Source organism: Eubalaena glacialis, chromosome 4 (genome assembly GCF_028564815.1).
Source record: "Eubalaena glacialis isolate mEubGla1 chromosome 4, mEubGla1.1.hap2.+ XY, whole genome shotgun sequence".
Classification (NCBI taxonomy): Eukaryota; Metazoa; Chordata; class Mammalia; order Artiodactyla; family Balaenidae; genus Eubalaena; species Eubalaena glacialis.
In genome coordinates, this window is record NC_083719.1 from 78473855 (window position 1) to 78495485 (window position 21631).

General features: G+C 40.4%; 1 protein-coding gene across 8 annotated transcripts in view; it reads left to right on the top strand.

Moving 5' to 3' along the window:
- CAST (calpastatin) overlaps positions 1 to 21631 on the top strand; it is a 124996-nt gene that overhangs the window by 58177 nt on the left and 45188 nt on the right. For 4 of the 8 annotated variants that reach the window (XM_061189467.1, XM_061189470.1, XM_061189469.1 and 1 more), the window contains 6 exons: positions 13034 to 13099; positions 13856 to 13897; positions 15306 to 15362; positions 15777 to 15890; positions 16907 to 16990; positions 21302 to 21370. In XM_061189467.1, the coding sequence (XP_061045450.1) occupies positions 13034 to 13099; positions 13856 to 13897; positions 15306 to 15362; positions 15777 to 15890; positions 16907 to 16990; positions 21302 to 21370 (432 nt within the window). The remainder of the gene's footprint in view (positions 1 to 13033; positions 13100 to 13855; positions 13898 to 15305; positions 15363 to 15776; positions 15891 to 16906; positions 16991 to 21301; positions 21371 to 21631) is intronic. The other 4 variants (XM_061189471.1, XM_061189473.1, XM_061189475.1 and 1 more) reach the window with 2 other exon arrangements.

A 21631-nucleotide genomic window follows, 5' to 3' on the forward strand; every position in this document is an offset into this window, starting at 1 on the left:
AAATAAGATGCACATGATGAAGTGTCACCAGTGGCTGACTCAGGACCACTCTTTGCCTCAATTCTCTTTCCTTGGTGGATTTCAATCACACTATTCTCATTAATCATCTTATCTTCATGTGCTGCTTTTTAAAATTTTTTTTTAATTTTAATTTTAAGAAATTTTTATTTTATATTGGAGTGTAGTTGATTTACAATGTTGTATTAGTTTCAGGTGTACAGCAAAGTCATTCAGTTTTACATATACATGTATCTATTCTTTTTCAAATTCTTTTCCCGTTTAGGTTATTACAGAATATTGAGTAGAGTTCCCTGTGCTATACAGTAGGTCCTTGTTGGTTATCTATTTTAAACATACTAGTGTGTATATGTCAATCCCAAACTCCCAATTTATCTCTCCCCCCCACCTTTCCCCTTTAATAACCATAAGTTTGTTTTCTAAGTCTGTGAGTCTGTTTCTGTTTTGTAAATAAGTTCATTTGTATCATTTTTTTTAGATTCCGCATGTAAGTGATACCATATGATATCGTCTTTCTCTGTCTGACTTACTTACTTCACTTAGTATGATAATCTCCAGGTCCATCCACATTGCCGCAAATGGCATTATTTCATTCTTTTTAATGGCTGAGTAATATTCCATTGTATATATGTACCACATCTTCTTTATCCATTCATCTGTCCACAGACATTTAGGTTGCTTCCATGTCTTGGCTATTGTAAACAGTGCTGCAATAAACACTGGGGTGCATGTATCCCTTTGAACCATTGTTTTCTCCGGATATATGCTTAGGAGTGGGATAGCTAGATCATATGGTAGCTCTATTTTTAGTTTCTTAAGGAACCTCCATACTGTTCTCCATAGTGGTTGTACCAATTCACATTCCCACCAACAGTGTAGGAGGGTTCTCTTTTCTCCACACCCTCTCCAGCATTTATTGTTGGTAGACTTTTTGATGATGGCCATTCTGACTGGTGTGAGGTGATATCTCATTGTAGTTTTCATTTGCATTTCTCTAACAATTAGCGATGTTGGGCATCTTTTGATATCCCTCTTGGCCCATCTGTATGTCTTCTTTGGAGCAATGTCTATTTAGGTCTTCTGCCCTTTTTTTTTTTTTTAATTAATTTATTTATTTATTTATTTTTGGCTGTGTTGGGTCTTCGTTTCTGTGCGAGGGCTTTCTCTAGTTGCGGCAAGCGGGGGCCACTCTTCATCGCGGTGCGCGGGCCTTTCACTGTCGCGGCCTCTCTTGTTGCGGAGCACAGGCTCCAGACACGCAGGCTCAGTAGTTGTGGCTCACGGGCGTAGTTGCTTCGCAGCATGTGGGATCTTCCCAGACCAGGGCTCGAACCCGTGTCCCCTGCATTGGCAGGCAGATTCTCAACCACTGCGCCACCAGGGAAGCCCTGCCCATTTTTTGATTGGGTTGTTTGTTTTTTTGATATTGAGTTGCATGAGCTGTCTGTAAATTTTGGAGATTAATCCCTTGTCGGTCACATCATTTGCAAACATTTTCTCGCATTCTGTAGGTTGCCTTTTCATTTTGTTTATGGTTTTCTTAGCGGTACAAAAGCTTTTAAGTTTAATTAGATCCCATTTGTTTATTTTTGTTTTTACTTCCATTACTCTAGGAGACGGATCCAAAAAGGTATTGCTGTGATTTATGTCACAATGTGTTCTGCCTATGTTTTCCTTTGAGAGTTTTATAGTATCTGGTCTTATATTTGGGTCTTTAATCCATTCTGAGTTTATTTTTGTGTATGGTGTTAGAGAATTTTCTAATTTCATTCTCTTACATTTAGCTGTCCAGTTTTCCCAGCACCATTTATTGAAGAGACTGTCTTTTCTCCATGATATAGTCTTGCCTCAGTTGTTGTAGATTAATTGACCATAGGTGCGTGGGTTTATTTCTGGGCTTTCTATACTGTTCCATTGATCTATATTTCTGGTTTTGTGCTGGTACCATACTGTTTTGATGACTGTAGCTTTGCAGTATACTCTGAAGTCAGGGAGCCTGATTCCTCCAGTTCTGTTTTTCTTTCTCAAAATTGCTTTGGATATTCGTGGTCTTTTGTGGTTTCATACAAATTTAAAAAATTTTTGTTCTAGTTCTGTGAAAAATGCCATTGGTAATTTGATAAGTTGCGTTGAGTCTGTAGATTGCCTTGGGTAGTATAGTCATTTTGAAAATATTGCTTCTTCCAATCCAAGAACACGGTATATCTTCCCATTTGTTTGTGTCATCTTTGATTTCTTTCATCAGCATCCTATAGTTTCCAGAGTACAGGGCTTTTGCCTCCTTAGGTAGGTTTATTCCTAGGTATTTTATTCTTTTGATGTGATGGTAAATGGGATTCTTTGCTTAATTTCTCTTTCTGATCTTTTGTTGTTAGTGTATAGAAATGCAACAGATTTCTCTGTATTAATTTTGTATCATGCACTTTACCAGATTCATTGATGAGCTCTAGTAGTTTTCTGGTAGCATCTTTAGGATTTTCTATGTATAGTATCATGTCATCTGCAAACAGTGACATTTTTACTTCTTCTTTTCCAGTTTGGATTCTTTTTATTTCTTTTTTCTTATTGCCGTGGCTAGGACTTCCAAAACTATGTTGAATAAAAGCAGTGAGACTGGACATCCTTATCTTGTTCCTGATCTTAGAGGAAATGCTTTCAGCTCTTCACTGTTGAGTATGTTGTTAACTGTAGGTTTGTCATATATGGGCTTTATTATGTTGTGGTATGTTCCCTCTGTGCCCACTTTCTGGAGAGTTTTTATCATAAATGGGTGTTGAATTTTGTCAAAAGCTTTTTCTGCATCTACTGAGATGATCATATGGTTTTTATTCTTTAATTTGTTGATGTAGTGTATCACACTGATTGATTTGCAGATATTGAAAAATTCTTGCATCCCTGGGATAAACCTCACTTGATCTTGTGGTAGATGATCCTTTTAATGTATTGTTGGATTCGGTTTGCTAGTATTTTGTTGAGGATTTTTGTGTCTATGTTCATCAGTGATACTGGCCTATAATTTTCTTTTTTGGTGGTTCTTTGTCTGGTTTTGGTATCAGGTTGATGGTGGCCTCATAGAATGAGTTTGGGAGTGTTCCTTCCTCTGCGATTTTTTGGAATAGTTTCAGAAGGATAGGTGTTAACTCTTCTCTAAATGTTTGATAGAATTTGCCTGTGAAGCCATCTGGTCCTGGACTTTTGTTTGTTGGGAGTTTTTTAATCACAGTTTCAATTTCAGTACTTGTGATTGGTCTGTTCATATTTTCTATTTCTTCCTGGTTCAGTCTTGGGAGATTGTACCTCTCTAAGAATTTGTCCATTTCTTCTAGGTTGTCCATTTTATTGGCATATAGTTGCTTGTAGTAGTCTCTTATGATCCTTTGTATTTCTGTGGTGTCCGTTGTAACTTCTTTTTCGTTTCTAATTTTACTGATTTGAGCCCTCTCCCTTTTTTTCTTGCTGAGTCTGGCTAAAGGTTTTTCAATTTTGTTTATCTTTTCAAAGTACCAGCTTTCAGTTTCATTGATCTTTTCTATGGTTTTCTTTGTCTCTATTCCATTTATTTCTGCTCTGATCTTTATAATTTCTTTCCTTCTACTGACTTTGGGTTTTGTTTGTTCTTCTTTCTCTAGTTGCTTTAGGTGTAAGGTTAGATTATTTATTTGAGATGTTTCTTCTTTCCTGAGGTAAGATTGTATCACTGTAAACTTCCCTCTTAGAACTGCTTTTACTGCGTCCCACAGGTTTTGAATCATCATGCTTTCACTTTCATTTGTCTCTAGGTATTTTTTCATTTCCTCTTTTATTTCTTCAGTGATCCATTAGTTGTTTAGTAGCATATTGTTTATTGTTTAGCCTTCACATCTTTGTGTTTTTTACAGTTTTTTTCTTGTAGTTGATTTCTAATCTCATAGAGTTGTGGTTGGAAAAGATGCTTGATATGATTTCACTTTTCTTAAATTTACTGAGACTGGCTTTGTGGCCCAGGATATGATCAATCCTGGAGAATGTTCTGTGGGCACTTGAGAAGAAAGTGTATTCTGTTGCTTTTGATGGAATACTCTATAAATATCAATGAAGTCCATCTGGTCTGATGTGTCATTTAAGGCCTTTGTTTCCTTATTGATTTTCTGTCTGGATGATCTGTCCATTGATGAAAGTGGGGTGTTAAAGTCCCCCATTATTATTGTGTTACTGTCAATTTCTCCTTTTATGGCTGTTAGCATTTACCTTATATATTGGGGTGCTTCCATGTTGGGTGCATATTATATTTACAGTTGTTATATCATCTTCCTGGATTGATCCCTTGATCATTATGTAGTGTCCTTCTTTATCTCTTGTAACAATCTTTATTTTAAAGTCTATTTTGTCTGATATGAGTATTGCCACTCCAGCTTTCTTTCAATTTGCATTTGCATGGAATACATTTTTCCATTCCCTCACTTTTAGTCTGTATGTGTCCCTAGATCTGAAGTGGGTCTCTTGTAGACAGCATATATAAGGGTCTTGTTTTCTATGTCTTTTGGTTGGAGCATTTAATCCATTTACATTTAAGGTAATTATATGTATATTCTTATTGTCATTTTATTAATTGTTTTGAATTTGTTTTTGTGGGTCTTTTTTCTTCCCTTCCTCTAGCTCATTATTAAACATTTCTTGTGTCTTCTCGCTCTGTGCCTCCATTGTTTTTCTGAGATCTTAGATCATCTTTACTGTCATTACTCTGAATTCTGTTTCAGGTAGATTGCCTATCTCCACTTCCCTTAGTTGTTCTTCTGGGGTTTTATCTTCTTCCTTTGTCTGGGACATATTTCTCTGCCATCTCATTTTGTCTGACTTTCTGTGATTGCAGTATCTGTTTTGCAGGCTGCAGGGTTGTAGTTCTTCTTGCTTCTGCTGTCTGCACCCTGGTGGATGAGGCTGTCTAAAGGGCTCGTGCAGGCTTCCTGGTGGGAGTGCCTGGTTCTTGCCCACTGATGGTTGGAACTGGGTCTTGTCCCTCTGGTGGGCAGGGCTGTGTCAGGGGGTGTGTTTAGCTGTGAGCTCAGGAAGACTTTAAGTAGCCTGTCTGCTGCTGGGTGGGGCTGCATTCCTGCCCTGTTGGTTGTTTGATCTGAGGCATCCCAGCACTGGAGCCTACAGGCTGTTGGGTGGGGCCAGGTCTTGGTGAGAAAATGGCAGCCTCCGGGAGGGCTCACACCAATGAGTACTCCCCAGAGCTACCGCCACCAATGTCTTTGTCCCCAGAGTGAGCCACAGCCACCCCCTGCTTCTGCAGGAGACCCTCCAATACCAGCAGGTAAGTCTGGCCCAGACTCCTGTGAGGTCACTGCTTCTTTCCCTGGGTCATGGTACGCACGGGACCTTGTGTGTGCCTTCCAAGAGTGGAGTTACTGTTTCCCCAGTCCTGTGGAATTCCTGTGATCAAACCCCACTGGCCTTCAAAGCCAGATGCTCTAGGGGCTCCTCCTCCCAAAGCCAGACCCTCAGGCTGGGGAGCCTGACATGGGGCTCAGAACTTTCACCCTCATGGGAGAACTTCTGCAATATACTTATTTTCCAGTCTGTGGGTCGCCCACCCGGCAGGTATGGGATTTGATTTTATTATGATTGCGCCCCTCCTACCATCTCATTGTGGCTTCTTCTTTGTCTTTGGATGTAGGATATCTTTTTTGGTAGGTTCCAGTGTTTGTTTGTTTGTTTGTTTTTGTTGATGGTTGTTTAGCAGTTAGTTGTGATTTTAGTGTTTTCATGAGGAGAGGAAAGCTCACATCCTTCTACTCTGCCATCTTGTCTCCACCTCCCTTCGTGTACCTCTTTTTTTCTTTTTTTTTTTAACATCTTTACTGGAGTATAATTGCTTTACAATGGTGTGTTAGTTTCTGCTTTATAACAAAGTGAATCAGTTATACATATACATATGTCCCCGTATCTCTTCCCTCTTGCATCTCCCTCCCTCCCACCCTCCCTATCCCACCCCTCTAGGTGGTCACAAAACACCGAGCTGATCTCCCTGTGCTATGCGGCTGCTTCCCACTAGCTACCTATTTTACGTTTGGTAGTGTATATATGTCCATGCCACTCTCTCACTTTGTCCCAGCTTACCCTTCCCCCTCCCCATATCCTCAAGTCCATTCTCTAGTAGGTCTGTGTCTTTATTCCCATCTTGCCCCTAGGTTCTTCATGACCAATTTTTTTTTTCTTAGATTCTGTATATATGTGTTAGCATACGGTATTTGTTTTTCTCTTTCTGACTTACTTCACTCTGTATGACAGACTCTAGGTCCATCCACCTCACTACAAATAACTCAATTTCGTTTCTTTTTATGGCTGAGTAATATTCCATTGTATATATGTGCCACATCTTCTTTATCCATTCATCTGTTGATGGACACTTAGGTTGCTTCCATGTCCTGGCCATTGTAAGTAGTGCTGCAACGAACATTTTGGTACATGACTCTTTTTGAATTATGGTTTTCTCAGCGTATATGCCCAGTAGTGAGATCGCTGGGTCATATGGTAGTTCTATTTTTAGTTTTTTAAGGAACCTCCATACTGTTCTCCATAGTGGCTGTATCAATTTACATTCCCACAAAGAGTGCAAGAGGGCTCCCTTTTCTCCACACCCTCTCCAGCATTTATTGTTTGTAGATTTTTTGATGATGGCCATTCTGACCGGTGTGAGATGATATCTCATTGTAGTTTTGATTTGCATTTCTCTAATGATTAATGACGTTGAGCATTCTTTCATGTGTTTGTTGGCAATCTGTATATCTTCTTTGGAGAAATGTCTATTTAGGTCTTCTGCCCATTTTTGGATTGGATTGTTTGTTTTTTTGATATTGAGCTGCCTGAGCTGCTTGTAAATTTTGGAGATTAATCCTTTGTCAGTTGCTTCATTTGCAAATATTTTCTCCCATTCTGAGGGTTGTCTTTTCATCTTGTTTATGGTTTCTGTTGCTGTGCAAAAGCTTTTAAGTTTCATTAGGTCCCATTTGTTTATTTTTGTTTTTATTTCCATTTCTCTAGGAGGTGGGTCAAAAGGGATCTTGCTGTGATTTATGTCATAGTCTTTTTTTTTTTTTAAAGGGGTGGCACAAGGGGTGTGTGTGATGCAACTGTTCTTTTTTTTTTTTTTCTTATTTTATTTATTTACTTTTGGCTGCATTGGTTCTTCGTTGCTGCACGCGGGCTTTCTCTAGTTGCGGCGAGCGGGGGCTACTCTTCGTTGCGGTGCGCGGGCTTCTCATTGTGGTCGGAAAAGATACTTGATACGATTTCAATTTTCTTAAATTTACCAAGGCTTGATCTGTGACCCAAGATATGATCTATCCTGGAGAATGTTCCATGAGCAGTTGAGAAGAATGTGTATTCTGTTGTTTTTGGATGGAATGTCCTATAAATATCAATTTAGTCCATCTTGTTTAACGTATCATTTAAAGCTTGTGTTTCCTTATTTATTTTCATTTTGGATGATCTGTCCATTGGTGAAAGTGGGGTGTTAAAGTCCCCTACTATGATTGTGTTACTGTCGATTTCCCCTTTTATGGCTGTTAGTATTTGCCTTATGTACTGAGGTGCTCCTATGTTGGGTGCATAAATATTTACAATTGTTCTTGTTCCTGGATTGATCCCTTGATCATTATGTAGTGTCCCTCTCTGTCTCTTGTAATAGTCTTTGTTTTAAAGTCTATTTTGTCTGATATGAGAGTTGCTACTCCAGCTTTCTTTTGATTTCCATTTGCATGGAATATCTTTTTCCATCCCCTCACTTTCAGTCTGTATGTGTCCCTAGGTCTGAAGTGGGTCCCTTGTAGACAGCATATATATGGGTCTTGTTTTTGTATCCATTCATCCAGTCTATGTCTTTTGGTTGGAGCATTTAATCCATTTCCATTGAAGATAATTATCGATATGTATGTTCCTATTACCATTTTCTTAATTGTTTTGGATTTGTTATTGTAGGTCTTTTCCTTCTCTTGTGTTTCCTGCCTAGAGAAGTTCCTTTAGCATTTGTTGTAAAGCTGGTTTGGTGATGCTGAATTCTCTTAGCTTTTGCTTGTCTGTAAATGTTTTAATTTCTCCATCAAATCTGAATGAGATCCTTGCTGGGTAGAGTAATCTTGGTTGTAGGTTTTTCTCCTTCATCACTTTAAATATGTCCTGCCACTCCCTTCTGGCTTGCAGAGTTTCTGCTGAAAGATCAGCTGTTAACCTTATGGGGATTCCCTTGTGTGTTATTTGTTGTTTTTCCCTTGCTGCTTTTAATATGTTTTCTTTGTATTTAATTTTTGATAGTTTGATTAATATGTGTCTTGGCGTGTTTCTCCTTGGATTTATCCTGTATGGGACTCTCTGTGCTTCCTGGACTTGATTAACTATTTCCTTTCCCATATTAGGGAAGTTTTCAACTATAATCTCTTCAAATATTTTCTCAGTCCCTTTCTTTTTCTCTTCTTCTTCTGGGACCCCTATAATTCGAATGTTGGTGTGTTTAATGTTGTCCCAGAGGTCTCTGAGACTGTCCTCAATTCTTTTCATTCTTTTTTCTTTCTTCTGCTCTGCAGTAGTTATTTCCACTATTTTATCTTCCAGGTCACTTATCTGTTCTTCTGCCTCAGTTATTCTGCTATTGATCCCTTGTAGAGAATTTTTAATTTCATTTATTGTGTTGTTCATCACTGTTCGTTTGCTCTTTAGTTCTTCTAGGTCCTTGTTAAACATTTCTTGTATTTCCTCCATTCTATTTCCAAGAGTTTGGATCATCTTTACTATCATTCTTCTGAATTCTTTTTCAGGTAGACTACCTGTTTGCTCTTCATTTGTTAGGTCCAGTGGGTTTTTGCCTTGCTCCTTCATCTGCTGTGAGTTTCTCTGTCTTCTCATTTTGCTTAACTTAGTGTGTTTGGGGTCTCCTTTTCGCAGGCTGCAGGTTCATAGTTCCCGTTGTTTTTGGTGTCTGTCCCCAGTGGCTAAGGTTGGTTCAGTGGGTTGTGTAGGCTTCCTGGTGGAGGGGACTGGTGCCTGTGTTCTGGTGGATGAGGCTGGATCTTGTTTTTCTGGTGGGCAGGTCCACGTCTGGTGGTGTGTTGTGGGGTGTCTGTGGCCTTATTATGATTTTAGGCAGCCTCTCTGCTAATGGATGGGGTTGTGTTCCTGTCTTGCTAGTTGTTTGGCATAGGGTGTCCAGCACTGTAGCTTGCTGGTCGTTGAGTGGAGCTGGGTGTTGGCATCGAGATGGAGATCTCTGGGAGATATTTGCTGTTTCATATTACGTGGAGCTGGGAGGTCTCCTGTGGACCAGTGTCCTGAACTTGGCTCTCCCACCTCAGAGGCACAGCCCTGATGCCTGGCTGGAGCACCAAGAGCCTGTCATCCACACGGCTCAGAATAAAAGGGAGAAAAAAGAGAAAGAAAGAAAGAAGATAAAATAAAATAAAGTAAAATAAAATAGTTATTAAAATAAAAAAAATTTTTTAATAATTATTTTTTAATTAACAAAAGAAAGGAAAGAAAGAAAGAAGAGAGCAACCAAACCAAAAAAGAAATCCACCAATGATAACAAGTGCTAAAAACTATACCAAAAAAAAAAGAAAAAAAAAATGGACAGACAGAACCCTAGGACAAATATGGTAAAAGCAAAGCTATACAGACAAAATAACACACAGAAGCATACACATACACACTCACAAAACGAGAAAAAGGGAAAAAAATGTATAGATAGTTGCTCCCAAAGTCCACCTCCTCAATTTGGGATGATTCGTTGCCTATTCGGTATTCCACAGATACAGGGTACATCAAGTTGATTGTGGATATTTAATCCACTGCTCCTGAGGCTGCTGGGAGAGATTTCCCTTTCTCTTCTTTGTTCGCACAGCTCCTGGGGTTCAGCTTTAGATTTGGACCCGCCTCTGGGTGTAGGTCGCCTGAGGGCGTCTGTTCTTCGCTCAAACAGGCTGGGGTTAAAGGAGCAGCTGCTTCAGGGGCTCTGGCTCACTCAGGCCGGGGGGGGGGAGGGAGGGGTACCGGATGCCGGGGGAGCCTGCGGAGACAGAGGCCGGCAGGACGTTGCACCAGCCTGAGGCACGCCGTGCGTTCTCCCGGGGAAGCTGTCCCTGGATCACGGGATCCTGGCAGTGGCGGGCTGCACAGGAAGGGGAGGTGGGGATAGTGACCTGTGCTCGCACACAGGCTTCTTGGTGGTGGCAGCAGCAGCCTTAGCGTCTCATGCCCGTCTCTGGGGTCCGCGCCGATAGCCGCGGCTCGCGCCCGTCTCTGGAGCTCCTTTAAGCAGCGCTCTTAATCCCCTCTCCTCGCGCACCAGGAAACAAAGAGGCAAGAAAAAGTCTCTTGCCTCTTCAGCAGCTGCAGACCTTTTCCCGGACTCCCTCCCGGCTAGCTGTGGTGCGCTAACCCCTTCAGGCTGTGTTCACGCAGCCAACCCCAGTCCTCTCCCTGGGATCCGACCGAAGCCCGAGCCTCAGCTCCTAGCCCCCGCCCGCCCCGGCGGGGGAGCAGACAAGCCTCTTGGGCTGGTGAGTGCTGCTCGGCACCGATCCTCTGTGCAGGAATCTCTCCGTTCTGCCCTCCGCACCCCTGTGGCTGCGCTCTCCTCCGTGGCCCCGAAGCTTCCCCCCTCCGCCACCCGCAGTCTCCGCCCGCTAAGGGGCTTCCTAGTGTGTGGAAACCTTTCCTCCTTCACAGCTCCCTCCCACTGGTGCAGGTCCCGTCCCTATTCTTTTGTCTCTGTTTTTTCTTTTTTCTTTTGCCCTACCCAGGTACGTGGGGAGTTTCTTGCCTTTTGGGAGGTCTGAGGTCTTCTGCCAGCGTTCAATAGGTGTTCTGTAGGAGCTGTTCCACATGTAGATGTATTTCTGATGGATTTGTGGGGAGAAAGGTGATCTCCGCGTCTTACTCTTCCGCCATCTTGAAGCTCCTCTCCCCTTCATGTACTTCTGATGTTTGGTTCGTAACATTTATATCAGCCTCCTCTTAGAGATTTTTGTGAACTTTATGAGCATATTTCTTTAAATATTTTGAGCTTTTAGAGGAAAGATGTTAATTCAAATAAAGCCTGTATCAAATCCTTGTCATGTTCTACACCTTTGAAATGAAAGTCAATCTAGCTCTGGAGGTAATATGTCTAGATCTATGTTCTCTCTCTCTTGTTCCTCACATTAGAATTGGTAGTCACACTGCTGTGTGTAAGGTGAAAGGTCAGATCATTGTTAATCAGGTTGAGATCTCTGAGAGGCTTTGTAGAGTGGACACTGGAGCCAGACGGCTTGGCTCCTATTCCCAGTTCTATGCTGGCTGTGGTGCTGGAAAATTCCTCTTGGCTTTCATTTCCTTTTTTAATTTAATTTTTATTTTATATTCGATTATAGTTGATTTACAATGTTGTGTTAGTAGTTTCAGACATACAACAAAGAGATTCAGTTATACATATACAGATATCCATTCCTTTTCAGATTCTTTTCTCATATAGGTTATTATAGAATATTCAGTAGAGTTCCCTGTGCTACACAGTAGGTCCTTGTTGATTGTCTATTTTATATATAGTAGTATGTATATGTTAATCCCAAACTCCTAATTTATCCCTCCCTCCAGCTTTCCCCTTTGGTAACCATAAGTTTGTTTTAGAAGTCTGTGAGTCCTTATCTGTACAATTTAGAGGAGGATGATTATAGTACCTTTCTCACAAGACTGTGTAAGGAAACAAAGATAAGGCTATTGAACAGTGCCTGTCCCACAGCAGGTGCCCAGTAGGAGCTGGCTGGCACTGGAGAGACAATGCAGTGCAGTGCAGTGATTGAGAACACATAACCCCAGCTCCACCATGGGTGTCCTTGGGAAGTTATTTAACTTCCATGTGCCTCAATTTTCATCCATGAAATGGGGATGATGATGATGATGGTGATGATAATAATGATACTCATAATACCTGTCTCAAAGGATTATTATGAGGACTAAGAGGGTTGGACTAAGAGAGTTTCTAACAGTCCCTTGTACTGAGAGACTATAATAAGCATTAGTTATTATTGTCATCAGTATTATGTTCATCAGCCTCACCACCACCAAAAATAAATTTAGGAGATGTGTCAGTGATTACTGATTAAAATGTATATTTCATTAGAAGCTGCTTGCATCTGTGAGTATACATTCTTAATTGTATTGTAGAGTTCTTCCATGCAAAATATTGCCAAAATGCCAAATTACAAATTAGAAGCTATTAATAGACTCAAACCTGTAAAATACCAGCTGGCTTATTTTCCTTGTTAATCATTTAATAAATTGCATTTGCATAAACTCAAAAAAAAAAGCAGAGTAGCATGTACAGAAACTCATTAACAAGGATCCAGTTTGAAAGGATCCAAAATTTTAAATTTTAAAAACATTTCTTTGTTCATGAACTTTGTTTCCTTTCCAAAACAGTAAGTGTGTTGGCATAACAAGGGTCTATTATGTGAGGAACACATGTGCCTTCATTACTGAAGCACAAGACATGATCAATTAAGAGGATATTTGGCATCAGTCTCTTCAGATAATAGAATAAAAAATAGGAGTTTGTGCTGTTATCACCGAGCAGATAAAAGGGAAAGAAATGGCAGAGGCATCAGGCCTAATTTTTAATCTCTTACTTTGAAAAGTTCATAAAATGTTTAATCAAATTTTATTCTTGTTTTAATATCTTCCCTATACGGAGAATGCATGTGTATACTTAAGTAATTGTCTTTTTTGACACAGGTAACTTTTGGTTGGGTAGAATTGTAAAATACTCCACTAAAGATCCTAAATAACAACCAGCTCTTCAGAAGCATTCCTAGAACTTTAGATTCGATTGCTAGATTTTTATCGTGCTACAAAAATCCATGCGCTATTTACAAAATTGTTGTAATATTGTGCTGACAGAATTTCAGAATACTTTTGACAAACCTTTAGCCCTGTTTATTCATGTTACTTATTTGACTGTCAAATAAAATAAAATCACACTTGGGGCTGTGCTCTTATACATTAGGCCATTCCAGTCAGCAAACAGTTGGAAGGACTGCATTCTCCTGATAAGAAAAGACACAAAAAACAGGTGATGTGGTTCATTGTACTAGGGGACATTTCTGTTTACTAATGGTCACTTCAGCTGCTTAGCACATGCTAATAATTTCAGTTCACAATCTTCTGCAACATTTTGACCCATCACAGACTTCTGGTAGGCTTAGTTACCCATGGCTCACATTCTGGCACTAAAAATCAATTTCACGGCTTCCTGTGTTCTTGATACTGTCAGCCTCCCATTGTTTTACATCATCAGCTGAAACCTACGCTGAGTATTTCACTCATAAAGAGATCAATCATGTTAGTGGCTTTGAAGGATGAGGGTTTTTATTTTAGTTTGCTTATGTATTAGCTACCATGTTCATAGTAATAAATCTTTACGTATCTTTAATACACACAGAAGTAAGATGCAAATTGCCATCTGAGTAGTAAGAGCAGACTATTAATTAGTGTGCTTAAGTGTTTATCTAAAGAGTTACAATTCCGGGAATTCCCTGGCGGTCCAGTGGTTAGGACTCCATGCTTCCACTGCAGGGGGCACGGATTTGATCCCTGATTGGGGAACTAAGATCCCACAAACCACGTGGTGTGGCCAAATAAGTAAATAAATAAATAAATAAATAAAGAGTTACAGTTCCAAGAAAAGTATAATTTTAACTCATGAAGTTTGTATTTATAAATACATAAAAATTATCTTTTTTAGCTTCCTTAGTTGAAGAAAATATATGATAAACTTTGTAAACTATGTTCATTTTTCCTTCCTTCCTTTTTCTTTTTCTGAATTTAGGCTGTAAAAACAGAACCTGAGAAGAAGTCACAATCAACTAAGGTAAATGATTTAAGTCAACTAGTGAATTATTTGGATTCTTTGCAACAATAATGAGTAATAATTTCCTCTATTGGTGCTACTAAATGGTAAAAAAAAAATTTTGTCAGCTAATTAAATTAATTTTAGATTACCCTTTTGAACATGATTATATAGAGTATATATAAAATAATTATAACATTAAATCCATATATTGTTAAAATGAATAGTATTTTATAAATCTACTTCAGAAGGCATTTTATTCAAATCTAGATTTTTGTTATAGCTGAAGTAATTTTAAAAAAAGCAACAGGAACAAAGGACAAGGGACAAAGGGTAATGAGTCTTTGATTACTTTAATGATGAGACATCAAGAGTAAAGGTGTCTATTGAACCCAACACCTAGATAACTTAAAGATGAGAGTCTCTCCTTAGACTAGGCCCAGGGTTTATCTTGATGGTCTTATTTCCATTGGTGGAACTAGTCATCAGTTACTCAGGAGACAGCTCTGACTTTCCCTTGGGAATGGCTTCCCTTGCTTTCCTGACTCATGGCTGTCTAGACTGAAAACCAATTCCAGTCCATATGGAGATGACCCCAGGGTGTCTGCAGGCAGGGCAAGTGTTTCTCTTCAATAAGGTGCTATACTTTATTTCTTTCAAGTACACTTGAGCAGTTACTCAGACCGCAAGGTTTCCTATAGGGAAGCACAAAGATGATTTGGGCTGAAGTACTTTAAGTGCAGGCAAGGGTGGGGAGTGCAGTGGGCAGAGTCATCTGGGTGAAAGATGAAGCTTATATGATTTTGTGTAAGGCCTCTTGGTGGCCCCTGAGGATGGTAATTACATGGTCCCCTATAGAAGAATAATTCAGCAGCTGGTGGAAGTTGTCTTCTATTCCGTATTTATATGTTTTTGGTTACTCAATCTCAAGAGAATTGGGTTTCTGGTGATACCTGTCTTCTCTACTTGTAGCACAGAAAAGACCATATAAATCATTTAACTAAAAAAATACAGTGTTCATCTCCTATGAAAGGAGATTTTTTTGAAAATCAATTTTAATTTCTAAAGTAGGATCTCCTATCAACAGACTCAGTGGTCAAAGTGATCATTTGACGTCTCTGTGGATGGACTTGCAGTTATCAAATGATCTACATGAATTGTGAAAAACAGCCGATAATTTAGAGATACATAGCTATTTGAAAAATCATTCTAGATGAAATACTACATTTTCATTATTTTTCTGATAATTATCATTATCAGACTGTTGGTAGGATTACTGTCAACCAGACAGCAACATCTACTTCTCTAACTGGGCCTTTCCTAAGAGAGGCAGAATGGTCTAATTGGGATTTTTGGTTTTGAGGTTATTTGGAAATATAAAAACAATGTACTCTGATGTAACTGAGATTTTATCTTTTGAAATTGACAGCCATCTGTGGTTCATGAGAAAAAAACCCAAGAAGTAAAGCCAAAGGAACACAGAGAGGTAAATGATCATCATTAGGACTTGATATCATAAGGGGAAACCTTTTTTTCTTTGTTTTTCTTTGTTTTTTGGTGAAGGATGAAATTCTGAACTCTCATCTTTCAACATTCAAGTCTTACTGAGCATGGCTGGTATTTGTTTTTCCGCTAAAATGGCACCACCATGTGGCATTAGCAGGATTTGCAATTTGCTCAGGTGATTCTTGCTGAATTTGGGAGGAAGGATTTGCATTGTTTCAAATTTTGTACTCAGAGTGAAATTTTGTCACGTATCATTCTAATTTAAATTCGCATAATAAAAAACTGCATAAAACACAGCTGTTATGAATACTTTCTATTCCATAGAGAAAAGTAGCAATATTTGTCATATTGTTAACATCGTGGGACGTGTGTGTGTGTGTGTGTGTGTTTTCAGCCAAAAAGCCTACCCAAGCACTCATCAGATACGAGAAGCAAGCATGCTTATAATGAAAAAGCAGTTTCCAGATCAAGTGAGCAGCCAACATCAGAGAAATCAACAATACCAAAGGTAAATAAAGCAGACTGATAGATAGGAAAACACTAATGTCAACTAGGGAATTGACAGGTCCTCTATCTACATTGATGTGTGTAGGTGAATCTACAGAGCTATGCCGAATATATCTTGTATTGTAAAGATTTGGTGCTCTCATTTTGCTGGTGTTGCAAATAACCTTGTGGAAACTTGGGACTAAGTAAGGCCTGAGAAGGGCATCAGATAGGTCTGGGGGATGTTCCATCATGCCCTCTCCACCACCCAGCAGCGCCCTGTTGTGACTTTGAGGCAGCCGACTCTGGTGTCTCGCAGACGGGAAGCTTGGGATTGAGGCTGCCTCCTGGACCCCTCTCCTTGTGGGCTGTGGGAACTCAGATGCCCTGCGAGATCTGCTCTTTACCTGGAAGTCTTAGAGTTTTTAGGGTCTTGTTGTAGGAGAGATCAACTTACAGAGGCAAAAATCAGAAATGTATTCCGTATTTCCAGAATACAACTATTCAACTACTAGAAGAATAAACATCTATGAGAACTTTTTCATTGAGAGCTCTTGGAAGATAGGAAATAGGCCTGCTTAACAATATACGTTATATCAGAGACTGCAAATTTGTGGCCCACCAATTGCAGCCACTTGTGTATTTTATTTGGCTTACAGTAATCAAAATGATTTTTAATTAGCTGCCAACAAATAAAGTCAGAATACTTCACATAAAATGCAAATTTCTAGCTTCTCTTGAAAAATTGGAATATCTGGCAACAGTGGGCTTGCATGGCAACAATTGACTAGAGGCTTTACAACCTTGTATGTGCCCACCTGGCCCACTTCACCTATGTGTGTTAACCTGCATGGGCTCTGTAAGCTCTTGAGTCCAGCTGTATGTGCCCAGCCTTGCATCATGTGCAGTAGAAGCTAGTGACCATTTCCCTACAAGATGTCTGCTAGGGGAAACTGGCTCCTTAGTGACATTTGAAATGTATGATCTTGAAAACAGTCATTCATAGATACTTAGTTCTGTCAATCTTTTATCCTTTAGACTAAGTCACAGGACACAATTTCCAGTGGTGGAAAGAGTGCTGCTACTGGCGTAGCTGCAGCATCTGGCAAACCAGTTGACAAGGTGAGCACACATAAAAGATGTAACATGTACATGGGCCTCAATGCTTATCAGGTCTCTTTTATGAGAAACATATGCTCAGCGAAGACCCATTCTACCTGGCTGACTCTGTTTAACCATTCAGTGTTCCAGTGCTGTCACAGTCAAATAACCTGTCATTTGCTAAAACCGAACACTTCATATGTGAAATTTTATGAAGAAGAGCATGCATCTGAAGGATAGAGAGAGAGCAAGACACCAAAAAGACACTATTTATTGAATGCATGATTTTAAAATTCATGCATTCAGTAAATAGTTACTATACAGTGGAATATTACTCAGCCATAAAAAGAAACGAGATTGAGTTATTTGTAGTGAGGTGGATGGACCTAGAGTCTGTCATACAGAGTGAAGTAAGTCAGAGAAAAACAAATACCGTATGCTAACACATATATATGGAATCTAAAAAAAAAAATAAAAATGGTACTGATGAACCTAGTGGCAGGGCAGGAATAAAGACGTAGACATAGAGAATGGACTTGAGGACACGGGGAGGGAGGGGGAAGCTGGGGTGAAGTGAGAGTAGCAGCGACATACACTACCAAATGTAAAATAGTTAGCTAGTGGGAAACAGCAGCATAGCACAGGGAGATCAGCTCCGTGCTTTGCGATGACCTAGGGGGTGGGATCGGGGTGTGGGATAGGGAGGGTGGGAGGGAGGCTCAAGAGGGAGGGGATATGGGGATATATGTATGCCTATGGCTGATTCACTTTGTTGTACAACAGAAACTAACACAGTATTGTGAAGCAGTTATACTCCAATAAAGATCTATAAAAAAAAAATTTTTTTTAGACCCCATAAATAAATAAATAAATAGTTACTGAGTGCCTGCCATGTATAAGGCCTCATAGCAATACCAAGGAAATTAAAATGTGAGTTGACTCAGATCCTGCCTTCAAGATTTATGGCTTTGAAATAAAGCACATAAAATTGCCATGAGCATTTGAATAAGCATTACTCTCAGCTTTTAATATGAACACTGCCATCTTGAAATGAGTAAATTATGTGCAGTCATGACATCTACATGGATTGATATGGGAGGTTTTCAAAGGAGCATCACAAGCCCTCTCAGGAGAGAGTATATGTGCCCCACTGGCAAATTATGGGCACCTTCCTTAGATCCTTTGAAGAGACTAGCTTGGGAATGTAAGACAAGAAATAGTCTACCTTTTCTACCCATAGGAATACAGAGTTAGCAATCAGAGTTAGTAATCAGTTTGGAAGCCATATCGTCCTAGAAATGCTAGTACGTATTTCTCTTGAAGCCACAAGTAACTAACTGAAGCAACAGTAAGATGGAAATGAAAGCAGAAAAAAAGTAATACGTGTTTATCTATTTTCCCGCTTCTCAAAATGGGAACAGTTATCCCTCTGCAGGCTAAGTAAAGTAAGGAAAGTCATAGGATAAAAGTATGGCGCATCTCCCTGAAACATCAGTTTTTCTTAGAATTCGAAAAAGAAAAGGCACATTATTTTTCTCCAAACTAATGCAGATATCATGTGGCGTGATGGCAAAATTTACATGAACTTTTAAATGAAAATACTCAACTTAAAATAAAAAATGTTTTATTTTTTCCAGCAGACCCCTTGTATATACCTTGAGATCCCTACCCCCATCCTGGGGATACACTTCACTCTCTTGTGTTGATGAGGGATAACTAGATGCCATGGTTTGGAAAATGGATAAATTGAAGACAGAGGATTAGATCTCTTAGGATAGGTTTAAAATGTAATTTGAACCTATTCTAAGAGATTTGTAACTAATTTTGTAACCTAATTTGTAAATGTAATTTTCAAATTTTGATAATTTGAAAATTTATGCCACACATCATCTAGCCAGGGTTATCAGTAAAACCTAAGCAATAAAATTAGGCGAGGTTTATACGGAATTCTGCTGTGCATTGACTTGTGCTACAACTTGTGGCAAATCATTTCACTTTTCTTTGCCTCTGATTTGTCTCCCAGAAAACGAGATTGGTCAGATCTGCTTTTTCTTTTTTAGCCCATACCGTGTGTAAAGCACTGTGGACTGCGGTCTGACTCTGCAGGACACTGAGCTGCAGGCTGACCCCGCTAGGGCTGGGATAAAACTAGGTACCCAGGACTGCATTCAAGGCAGATTAAGACAAGTGCCCACAGGGAGCTGTTTGAGGAGAGAGGGAGTCTGTCTGATTTGGGGGACTCCTCGGACACTTTGAGTAGATCCACTTTGAGTTTGGCATGAAAGGATAGCTAGGATTGCAGGCTTGCAAACATACCAAGGGAGAAAAATATAAGATGTGATCTGGGTACAAAGTGCATTACAGTGCGGGTGAAGCACAGGGGAGGTGAGTGGGACTGTGAGACCAGAAAGACAGGTCGAGGCGCTGCTGTGGAGAATGTAAAGGTGTGTTAATCCATGTGGTAGTGATACAACTGGCAGCAGGTAAGCATTGAATATTAGAGAACAGATGGAGAGATGCGATTAAGACCAAGCTGCCGAAGAATTAAGCGACGGCAGTGGCTGGGATGAGACGGAGTAAGAGATCTTAAGGTGGGAGGCTGGTCAGGGGCTGTTTCAGTCGTCCTGGGGAGCCCAAAGTTAACCTGAATTAGAACTGGGATAGAATAAGTGAGCGGGGAGCAATGCAGGAGGCGTTGCAGAGGTGAAACTTTCAGGTGTTAGGAAATGAGTGGCTGCAGTGGGCAAAGGGGAAATAAAATCTCAGATAACCTGGGGCTTCAGCGTCTCAGTGAACTAGGTTGCTAACCCTAAGGTGAGGCAAGGGAGGCACCCATGGCCAGGTTCGTGCCAGTGCAGGGTCAGCACCTGCAGGAGTGAGCGCCTTCTTAAGTGAGCCTGGTCCTGATTGTCACTGACAGGTGGACAGAGGGTCAGAAGGGGAGTTGATGGAACCAGAAAAGTGATACCTGCTTTTAGACAGGTTCAATTGAAATGTCTGAGGTGTCCCAAGAGAGAGGCGATTAGCACATTGTTTTGGAGTCCAGGTGAATGGAAAGGGAGAAGCAGGGAGAGAGGGGAGAGTGAAACTGAATGAACATCTGCACGAGGTTGTGGTTGAATCAAGGAGCTGGATTCAGTTGCCAGGACTCAGGTTCACCCGGGTGCTCCCCACAGTCTCTTTAATATAACAATCACAGCAATCACTTATTTAGTACTTATTTATATACTAGTACTTACGAGTACTTAGCGTGTGCACAACTACTGGCTTTGGTACTTTAATAGATGAATTAGTTTAATCCTCGCGACCCGCTGCTGTAGATGCAGTCACTGTCCTGGCCTCCTCCATGAGGATACGGAGGTTCAGGAGGAGACGTGACCTGCCTGAAGCCTCCTGCGGCCAGCGCGTGTGGGCCGGTGTGCAAACCCAGACAGTCCGAGCCTGTGCTCTCCACCTCCAACCTCTGCTGCCCAGATTTCACAGACCTTCACAGAAGGCAATTCCCTATTGTCTTAAACCCAGCGACTTCACCATTTCGTTCCTGCCTGGCCCTGAAAGCATTTGGCCCCTGACCCTAGAGAATGATTGCCTAGGACCACCAGGACAGGCAGAAACATGTGTGTGGCAGGGGGCAAAGCAGGAGAGATGCCAGAGGTGGCAGAGAACAGAGGGCACAGATGCCAGCACAGAACGGGGATGGTGCTGTGAGAGATGAGAGTCGGGAGAGGGGTGCTCACCAGAGTAACTCAGAGAAGATTATGTCTGGGTAAAGGCATGAAAACTGCAGATTGGAAAGTTATTGACAATCATTGATGGAGCAACTGAAGCCGTGGTGGGAAGGACATTGATTTTAGGGAGATGAAGGAAAGAATGAGCGATGAGATACCAAAGCAAGGGGGGGCGGAGGTCTTGATGTGTAGGGGCAAAGACCGAGAGAACAACATCTAGAAATAATGGCTGCTTGTAATAAGAAGGAATTCATGGGTGTTGGAGAGATTAGCTGTGGGCCCTGGGAGAGGCAACCAAGAGCAGTGAAGAAAGAGATGGGCAGTCCTGGATTCAGATCTCAGTGCTGTCCTTTACTGTGTGACCTGGGAAGTTACTCAGCCTCTCTGAGCCTTGCTTGTCACATCTCTAAGTGAGATTAATATCATCAATATTAACATTATTTATGCTGTTCTGAAAAAGGATGTAACACATAAAGTGGCACAGAGCAGATGTTTAGTATATGATCCATGTTACGTTATAATGTATTCATTTTAAAGTCTGTAATATTATTGAATTTTATAAAGATATATGAGGAGTTTTTCTTTCTTTCTAAACCCCCACCAGAATAAAGAAAATAAATCATTAATGTCAGCTGTACCAGTTGAATCCAAACCAAGTAAACCCTCTGGAAAGGTATGAAGATAGCAGTGCCTTTTTACATAGATATTTATTCATAGTCTCTGTGTCTATCGTGATCTGATTTCTTGAGGGTAAACAATATGAGGTGAGGGTAACTTAAAGGACCTTTTTAATGAATTATTGTTTGAAGCTAATATGACTGGGTTGAAAGTGGGATTTTCTCACGTATGTTTGTAACATTTTACATTCTAACCCCCTGTTCTGGAAACTCCAGTTATGTCTCATGGAGTTTACATTCCAGTTTCCCTCCTGCAA